The 10939-nt window shown below is 29.7% G+C and overlaps 1 protein-coding gene across 1 annotated transcript; it reads right to left on the bottom strand.

Annotated features, from left to right (window-relative positions):
• Window positions 1-6478: 6478 nt before the first annotated feature.
• On the bottom strand, window positions 6479-8098 carry LOC142607855 (feruloyl CoA ortho-hydroxylase F6H1-3-like). Its single transcript, XM_075779504.1, has 2 exons — window positions 7500-8098; window positions 6479-7131 (listed from the first exon to the last, which is right to left on the bottom strand). The coding sequence occupies exons 1-2, from the start codon at window positions 8096-8098 to the stop codon at window positions 6561-6563; spliced, it is 1170 nt and encodes a 389-aa protein (XP_075635619.1). The 3' UTR covers window positions 6479-6560.
• Window positions 8099-10939: the final 2841 nt, after the last annotated feature.

The raw sequence follows: 10939 nt of genomic DNA on the forward strand, positions 1-10939 counted from the left end.
AGGTTGTAAACCGGTTTACTTTAAAAACTTGGTAAACATTTTTTTTGAAAATACACAGTACCTATCCCTCCATCTTGTGGCTGGGTCATCGTTCTGGTGGGCTAGACCATTGGACCACTGGCTCCAACCACTGGACTAGCGGGCTCCTGCAATAGGACCATCAGTTTTGGTGGTTTATGCAGTGTAAATGTTTTCAATGACAACATTTTACAGCAAAACAAATGGAGCATTAACTACATAAATGTTTACAACTTATATGCTAACTCTCAAAGACAATATAAATAAAAAGTAATTCAAAAATTCACTTTATTATGTTTTTTCATGTGACATTAATCACATTCACCATCGCATCAGTTTAACCTCTTTGTAGTAGAATGGATAGTAGTTTTAGCATATTCCAAACCAAATTGGTGTCTTTCTGAGTTCTAATGAATCCATATATATTATTATACACTCATACCGATTGATTTGAAAAGAGGCATTCAATTCATTCCAAATGATGTGTAGAAGAGATGGAATAGATTTCAATTCCATGGTAGTTTCCACAAATTGGTCTAAATTATTTTATAAGTTATTGATACAATTCCTCCAACTCTTTTTATGATTAACAGGTGAATTATGTTAAGATTTTTCCAAAGTTTCCTAGAACGATTTCTAACAAGTTATTGAGAAGGGTTCTGAGGGACCAAATGAAGCATGAGCTCTCAACTCGGAGTAAAATTTAATGTGAACATCATCAATTTCGTCATGCATAAAAATATCAATAAATTCATTCATGTGAGGTAAATTTTGAGAATTGAGATGGTTGAATCAGTGAAACAAGTATATAGAATACGAAATGGTTGAGAAATATGTTACATGTTGATGGAAATCTGTGATTAAATCTGACTATAGGCATATTGCCCTATAAAGTGTGACTAGAATATAGTCATTGTTTATAGAGTTGCAGATGTGATAGGTGCAAGCCGTTCACTAAATAGTCTACATTGAGATTTGAAATATGCATTCATGTTCGTTTAGAAACAATTTATTTAGTTTTGTATTGAAATTTTTTGCCAAAAGTATACTACTTTGTAAAAGTTTAAAAATAAAAGATATTTTAAAAAGCTATACATAAAATTAAAAAAAAAAAAAACAAAAAATTAACTTATAAGTTAGTTTCATAATTAGAAGAGTCATTTGGTACATTTTTCTATTGTTTTTAGAATAGTATATAATCTATATTGAGATTTGGGAAACGAAATCACTTTTTGATAAAAGGTGCAACTAGATACCTTTTCCTAGCGTTGTGTTAAAGGAACCTTTGAGTAGTATTGTGTCATGTGGATATTATTTTGACTATTTTCAGTTTTTTCACACGATTTTGAATACAAACGTTACCATGTATTTGGCAAAAGATGCCAAACAAACAAGAGATAGGAACAAAGAAATTTAGAATAAAAAAAGGGACCCAATTACACATGCGTGATTAGCTTTACACCGTCCTTGTCTCCTTTGATATAGAGATGCACATGGTCAGGTGTAAATTGTTTATATCCTATTGAATATCTGTTAAAAATGAAAATAAAATAAAAATCACTTGCTCAGAATATGGATATGGTGTGTTATTAAATATCTGTATTTAGTTTTATTTTTTAAATAAAAAAAAGGGAAGAATAAAGGACCTCTAGATAGATTTGTGAGGATAGTACGTATTTTCAGAAGATTGATTGTAAATATGAATTGGGATTTGTAAAAGGATCTCACAAAAAATCAAACAGTAAGACAAAAAATCTAGAAAGAAAAATGAGACGCAATTACACATAAGATAATTGATTGTGTGTGCTATTTTTTTTTTTATATTTTTGTTATAATGTTATTTGTGTGAATTGTGGTATGTGTGAATGTGTGAGTGTGTTATATAAATATAATATAATATTATATAATTTAATAATTAGGAAATATAGAAGGTTTGTTACACTTACATGTGTGTGTATTGTTATCATGTTATAATAACTTTTGTTATAAAGTTAGTGATTCAAGGAAAAAAATTGTAAAGTTAGTGTTTATTTTTTTGAGGAAAAAATAGTATTGGAAAGTTAATAATTGTTCAAGCATTTGATTGTCTAAAAAGACACTGAGTGAACTATCATAGATAATGATAAGTGCATAAAAACAAAAATGTTATACAAACTTAACATAATAACATAGTCACATCTACCCGCTTTAAGAGATAATAATCGCTAATAATGAACTATCATGTAATGATTTCAAAATATAAAAACTTGTAGAAGCATATCGTAAAACTTCATGTGTTTTTTTTCCCCCGATAATTGGATATATTCAAGCTCTCTTTCTATTAAATTTTGTTTAATTTAAGTTTCTTATGACCCCCCCTCCCTTGCGAAAAAAAAAATCTTGGAGCCGCACTGCTCTCACAAAATCAAACCTAAAACAAGATACTATAAAATAAAATTGGGTCAAGTCGTGGTTATATCAAGTGACTATATTCTCTTTGTAATAAGTGGTTTCTTTAATTAAAGATTTGGTTAAATTACATAATTTTTCTATAATTTGGGTTGTTTGAGAGCAACCACATCAACTCATCTAGAATCTTCTAAAATAGAAAAAGTACCAATTTTACACATTCTAACCCAAAAAACACTCACATTAGTCTTTGTAAAAATGTGCAAATATACACCATGTTAATGAACAATAACCGTGTTATTGTTCACCGTGTAAATGAATTTTTTATTCTTTTTTGTCTCTCCTCTCTCTACTTCTGACTCACCTCACCGTGTAAAGAAATGTGTATAATATTTTATTTGAATATTTTACATTGTTCACTGTGTAAAAAAATGAATATTTTATTTGAATAAATGTGTATAATAAAGAAACTGATGTGTGTATTTTGTAAAAATAGGTGTGTAAAATTAAAAAAAAAGTATATTTTAGATGTGCAAAATGGAAAATTTTTTCCACATACTGACGTGGATGCTCTCAAATTCAATCTCAGATTGAATTTTTTATTTATTAAAACAACAAACTCTTTTAAATTATTTTAAATCACTCATAATAAGAATACATTGCCTAAAACTAATAAATATTCAATTAAGTCGTAACTAAAACCTATTATATGAGATTAGGTATCAATTATCTTACACAAATAACATAACTGGCTTAAGTCTTGGCAGAAATAACATGCTCCACAATCTGTTTTCTCTCTCTAACTGAAACATCATCAAGTAGAAATGCTAAAGGAGTGTTTGGGAGAATAGTTTAAATTATGTTGTTTGAATGTTTTTAATATAAGTGTGGATGAAAAAGTATGTGTAATATTATTTAAAATGTGTAAAAATATGTTATAAGTATGGTATCAAACACCTCTAACCGTAATGTCAGCTAGAGTCAATGAAAAATAAAATATAAAGGGCCCAAACTCGTAAGAGAGTTGAAATTTGGGAAATACAAATCCCAAAATCAAATCTTAAGTCAGCATAATTGTACGTTGCCAAAGAAAAGGCAGATAGCACAAAACTCGAAGCAAGGAAATATGATTTTCTTAAGTTGATTTATGGTGTTTCTGAATGAGTCAAACACAATGAATTCGAGCTACCTCCACAGATATATAAAAGTTTAATGTTGCTGTTGTTTTTGTCATGGTTTTTTCTTTTGAACGTTAACGGCTGTACTCTTTTTTTGACACTATGGTTGGGGTTGGGGGAAAATCAAATATAAAAAAACTAGTATTTTTCCACAAAAGAAAAACAATTAAATGACTTAAAGCATTAAGTCTTCTATAATAATAATAATTTTAGTGTTGATGTTGTTACTCCAATCAATGGTCTATATCAGTAGTTATGAAGAATATACGTATATAAAAATGTCATATCCCTATCACTAACTTTTACTAATTCAATCTTTACCATCACCAAATATTATTACCCTTGGTAGGTCCTCGTTAAATTACAATTCAGGCTGATTAGGCTTAATTTCTAACTAGAGTACATGAGATAATTTGAGAAGGGTTTCAAAGTAATAAAGTCATGTGAAGAGGCGTAGGCAGAGACAAGGGATGTAACATGTCGTCTTGTTTTCTTATATTCTTATATATTTTTAATGAAATGTATAATACACACACACACACACACACACACACATATATATATATATATATATATATATATATGTGTGTGTGTGACAAAGACCATGAGTTAATATAAAAATTACTCACTACACTTGGTCTTTCAAAAAAACTATAATTATATATGTTATACCTTCCATTAAAAATATTGCTGGCAACACTTGGCCTTTGTTTGGGAAGTGCATTTTGCATTTTTCAGCGGTGCTTTTTTTTTAGTGAGTGTCGTGTACTGTTTACGGAACCCACAAACTACTTTAAAAAAACAACTTTAAATTAAACTAGGTCCCACGGCACTATTCACACATTTATAAATTATTTTGCTATAATATTTTCAATTTTCAGAAATAAGCGGTATCCAAACAGACCATTGGTCTTTCAAAATAACTATATATAACATGGTATAATTATATGTGTTATACATTCCATTAAAAAATATATATATAATAGGTTATTAAAATCAAGATCCTAAGTAGAATTGTAGGAGAGGTAGGTGGAATCATAGATTGTAGGATCGGATCGTGAATCGTAAGATCCTACATTATTTGAAAAAAAAAATTGATATATTACATAATTACATAAATTATACATTTATTCATAAAAAATAAAAAATTTGTATCAATTTAATGTAATTACCATACATCACTACATCCATTTGTAAGCATCATTTAAAGAGGCCAAAAACTTCCAAACGTGACACTCTATTGGGATGTTATTTTTCATTTTGATACAATTGACACTCTATCTCTTTAGATTAGAATAGCAAAACTTGGTTTATTGTGATGTTATTTTTCATTTTGATTCAACTGAGTCTTCTATCAAGTTAAAGAAATTTACAAGAAACTAGGATTGTTTGGGGTCATCAAAATCGTATGATGTTGAATGATCACAAAGATCCAGATCGTTTTGGGCTTGTGGAATCGTAAAATCGTAGGATCCAAATCGAGATTTTGACAATCATATATATATATATATATATATATATGTATATGTATATATCATCACACTTTTTAAGTTTAAAACAAATCTATCTTCCAAACCTAGTTTAAAATTTTTCATGACTATCCAACTCAAAGCAATGTGTCCATATTAATTTTAAAGTTAAAATAATTAATTTTTTCAAAAAAATTTACTTATGCCTTGTTTTCTTATGATACTAAATCTTCAATACCTCCTCATCTTTCCTCTAATTTTTTTCCTCTCATCTCTAGACTTTTGCATAGTTTCAAACTTTGAGTTTTTGCTATAAACTCAAGTTTTTAACTAATTAGAAGAATAAAAAAAGAAATTTGAATTTTACATTATTTTTTAAAAGCAATCAATGGAGTGAAGTTGTATAAAACTTTTCAAGTATATTGCTATAATTTTAACACTTTTAATTGATTTATTTCTCTATTTATTTTGAATAATCCAATAACACATTTAAACTTTATATAATTAGATTAATCTCTTGATTTTTTTGTTATCAGTTATCAATTTATTATTTGTTCCTTTTTTTTTTAATAATATGAATTTTTTTTAATGTCCCAAATTAATATTGTTTGGATTATTTTTGTTGGCAATATTTTCTTTTAATTGTCTCTCCTTAACTAAAATTCTGGCTTTATCACTGTATAGATGAGAGTCATAATGAACTAGTGAAATGAATCGATTTTTCAGGTAAAAAAAACTTTAAATAACATTAGTAGGAGGCATAAAAAAGGCCGTTCCAATTAAAGAGATATCATAGTATGACTTAGGAAAGAATATAATAAATACACATTACCCTAATTAGTTTGTTAATTCATAATAGATCCCAAAAATTTGGGACTAATTATACAACATAGAAGCGTATAGGATAAATTGATATCTTTTTTTACTATATATCCTAGTATACAAGAACTCCAAGTTAGTAGGCAAAGAAAAAGAGAATTTCTTCTCAAATTTTTTATAAAATTCAACCAAAAACATTATTTTGGTCTTATAGATTGTAAGCCTAAATAAAGGCACTCCATAAAATTTAATTACCAAAATAAAAAATATTTTAGACGTGGAATTGGTTGTTGTTAGTGGTATTACTATTGTTTGTCACGGCATTCAAGACACGTCAGGTAGTAATTATTGTTCATTTTTCATAAATTGGGTCAAAATGGAACCTGTAGGATCATTTACAGGCGCAGTGTTTTTTGTTGTTGTTGAACCCAACATATAATAGAAATCTTTTTTATTTCATCAATCTTTTTCACCTCTCATGAATTCTAATTCTTCAAACAGACATACAAACAATGTAATAGCCACGTTAAAAAAAAGTGTAATCTCTTTTTTGTAAAAAAGTAAAATAACTGGATAGAGAGTTGACTGACTTCTATTATCTTCAAAAAGATTTTAAATTGTGTTTTATTTCATAAAAGATTATTTCCATTACAATAGAACATAACCTCACAACACACCTTAGAATACATCATATTTTTGCAAATTCAATTGTGTTCTTTCCATCATGAGCCTTCCTAAAGAAATGTTTCACATAATCTGAATACAGAACTTGCTTATATAATGCTCTCTCACCTCCTGCAAGTACTTCTGAAAAAGGACCAATCATGTCACATGGCCTAGGATTAACAAAAATAGGAACCGAAATCCTATTCTTGCTTCCACTGGCAACCACACGATGCTCAATGCTCTTGTATCGACCATTGCTCATTATTTGTAGTGCATCACCAACATTGATCACGAGGGAGCCACTTACAGGTGGAACATGAACCCAACTATCATTGTTTCCTCGCACATAGAGTCCACCAATATTATCTTGAAGGAGGATAGTAAGGGTTGACACGTCAGAGTGACGACCTACTCCCACTGTAAGCTCAGGGTTAGGACATATGGGATAGTAGTTAAGGTTAATCCTCTTTGAACCCATTAAGAGAGATTCTTTTGTCTCATCAATTTCTTTAACATGTATCCTCTTCATTAGTGCCTCTAATAGCCTTTGGATAACTGGTTCAGACCTCCTCATGTATTCCAAAACTTGATCCCTAAAAGCAAACAACAATTAGTCTACCAAAAACTATATATATACATACAAAGGCATATACTTTTTGATTCAAAAAATTATGTTTTATGATACTTAAATTTTTTTTATAAAAAAAAAATTAAATATTTTATGATGAGATCACTTGATCTTCAATCATCTTGTTATTTTGCAAACAATGAGTATATAATGAGATGTAACTAAAAGTTATGAAGTGTTGTAACGTCGTATTGAATTACACTAGATTTAACTAGAACTTGACATATTCGGTGAATTATATATGTATGTATGTACATACACAAATATTGCATCTATATTATATGTCATGTATTTATTGTGTAAACTAAATTGAGCAAAGTTAAGCTCTGTTACTTGCACGCTGAAGGCCACAATGCAGAGGCCTCATCCTCGGACACATAAAACAGGCTCAGGTAATCTTTCCATTCAAGAGCCTTCTCTGCTTCAGGACTAAAGCTTGTGCCAAACCGCACGCTGTTGGAAGGTGAGTTCTCTTTTGAAAACTTCCTCTTCTCCTCAGCTGGCAAATTGAAGAACCTATGTGTTGCGTCCTTCACATTCTCCAGCACTTCAATGGGCACTCCATGGTTGATAATCTGAAAGAAACCCCACTTTTCTGCTGCATCACAGATTGATTCTGAGACTTTTGGTTCGTCCCAGTTTGACATATCAATGATGGGTATAGACTCTTGAGGCAAGATGTTGCTCACAGTGATCCTTTCTTCTACAGGTTGGATATATTGCTTAGGGAGGGTTTTGAGTCCCATTTCTGAGAGACCCTTTACTCCATTGCCATTTGTTACGACGAAGTCAGTGATATTTGAGGACTCACTGATAGGTGTTGCAACTGTTGGAGCCATTCTTACAAGAAAGGAATAGAGAGAGAGCTTAGTATTTGGCAAATGGCTTGTAACTAAGATGTTTGGTATTGTTGTTGGTGGGTCAATTTGCATACCATTTGCACCTATTTATATAGCACTGTCTCAAGAATTTTAGGGTTAATTTCAATTTATTTAATATATGCCTCACCCTCACTAACTCACACGGCAATATTCGCATGGCTTATTACATTTTTTGTCCTTTCCCCAATACTTGTCAAGAACCCAAGGTTCACACTCGTTTTTATTCAACGTACAAGAGAGTGGGGGAGGACGGGGGGGACGCATAGTTGAATAAAACCGAATGTGTTTACCGCACTTCAATGGGGGCTGTGTACTGGTCAGAGAACCATGGCCCCCAAAGTTGAAAAAAAAAAAAAAAAAAAGTCATTGAGAAAAGTATTGGGGAATTGATATTGGAACGTGTTATGGTTCAAATCAACGTGTTTGTTTCTTTTTATTTTATTAGAATACTAAGGATTAATACACACATGCACCCGAAGAGGAGAAATTTATAAAAAAAAATTTATAGTGGTATATATCCGAAAGGGCCTCAATGTGTTTGTTTCAGTTTGTCTATTAGAACGGAATATTTCAGTACGGACAATTTTAGACCGCTTCAAAATTACCACTTTATATATATATATATATATATATATATATATATATATATATTATTAATTAATAATAAAAAAATGTTATTACTCATTGCTATTCTTAACCCAAATTTTATAAATGTAATATCATTTAATGAATGTAATATAGTGTTTTAAAATAAATGCTACCATAATAATAAAGTGATTAGATTAATTATTTTAAATTTCAAGTTTGAGTAATTTTGTAAATAAGCAATCATCGATGGGGTATTTATAAACTAGGAAGCCCCCCTTTCACCCAACCCCACTCCATCACCCCGTCCAATGACTTCTCCACTCTTTCTTCTTCATTTCAAATTCCCATCAATTATACTCACAACTCCTTGGAAAGTTTCAAAGACCCAGACCAGAAGTTTAAGTGCATGCTCTAAATCTTTGTTCTCTTCTTCTTCTTCTCTTTTTTTTTTTTTTTTTTTTTTTCAAATCATTTGGTAGCTCTGTAACAGATCTGATTTGCACTTCTTCAGGTGATCAATGCTAGGTGGAAACATGCTATGCCGATGAGTTTGTTAATTTAAGGGTTTCCCCCCCCCCCCCCCTAAAATCTGCTACCGGCTAAAATGTAAATTGACCGAGATTGCCGGAATGACTTGAAACTGACCGCAATTGGACCCTCGGTGGAACAGTATTATCGTTCTGGATTGCATCTCAATACAAAATATTTTGGTCATTTCAGCAAGAACAGAACGGAACGGAACAGAACGAATTTAATAACATTGCTTCAAATATTTCTTCCATAATTATAATTATCAAATTAAAAATTAAAATAAAAAATATTAAATAAAATAGGGAGAGGATTTGCTACATAGCTGTATTTAGCAATTGATACATAAAAGTTTAGGTGGCAGCAATATATAAGTGACAAGTGTTCAAGGGTCTATCTAGTCATGTGACCCTTACATATTTATTGCTTCATTCTGTTGCCTCCTAACCCTGTATGTAGCAACTGTGCATACAGGATTAATGTGATTTGATTTACTTTGACTTTTCAATTAAAATGTCAAAGAAATCTATAGGTCTTTTTTACCATTCACTCGAGATTGAGACAAAATAGTTTATTTTTAGGGGTACAATATAAAAACTATATGTTAGATTCGGGCTACAGACAACTATTACTAAATTTCTATCTATATATAAAAGCGCCAATGAACTAAAGCATTGTAACTATAGTGCTTTAGTTTAGTGAGTCCCTTTCTTTTGTTTTTGTTTTTTTTTCTCTGCTTTTTTTTGGGGGGGGGGGGGGGGTAATATCCTGTCCACTCTTTTTATATTTTATATATAAAACTGTTAGTTAACACAATAAATTGTCATAATATTTTTACAACTGTTGATATATTAATTCTTTATAGGTTAAAATAAAATATCATACTAGAATCATCCGCAACTAAAACAAAAGGTATTAGGAAAAAAGAAGTGCTACATTCACAACATTTTTCGTAACACTTTCACAACATTGTTCATTAGGTTTTTTTTTTTTTTTTTTTTTTTCCCACAAACCACAGTACGCCAGTTTTGGTTGCGCTATTTTTTCCTTTTCTTTTAAATATTTATATATGTATATACAGTTACACTGACTTAACAAATTCTTACAATATTTTTACAATTATTGAAGATTTGCACTATTCATTGGCCTTTTTTTTTTTTTTCACAATACACTGGTTTTGCTTATGCTTTTAAATATTATATGTGCATACATAATTACACTGACGCAACAAAATTTTACAATATTTTCATAATTATTGAGGTGTTAATTTTTTAAAGATCAAAATAAAATAAGAGACTGAGAACAATCACAATTAAAAATAAATTTATTATGAAAATGTTATAACATCTTCTTCTTCTTGTTACAATATTTTCACGATCGAGAGATCTTAGTTCCTTATAGATCAAAATAAAATAAAATAAAAAGAAATGCTATGTCCACAACATTTTCACAATAATTTTGTAACAAATTTTATGTGGCAAGGTATTTTTGAAGGATAAAAAAGTGATATCAGTAGTGAGTTCAATTTAAAACCAATAACAACTTGTCTTTTATAATTTGTTCTAAAAATGTTATAAATGTAGCATTTCTCTCAAATAAAATAAAAATATATCTATTCGGATCCTAAAAATAAAAGTATTGTGAAATTTTTTTTAAAATTTTGTTATATTCTTAGATTTCTTTTTAGTATATATAGTTAAATTGGGTGAGCCAAAATTCACTATATGTTTCATGCACAATTTTCTTGTATTTTCTTTTTGTTTGTTTTTTTTAATG

This window comes from Castanea sativa, chromosome 8 (genome assembly GCF_040712315.1).
Source record: "Castanea sativa cultivar Marrone di Chiusa Pesio chromosome 8, ASM4071231v1".
Lineage (NCBI taxonomy): Eukaryota > Viridiplantae > Streptophyta > Magnoliopsida > Fagales > Fagaceae > Castanea > Castanea sativa.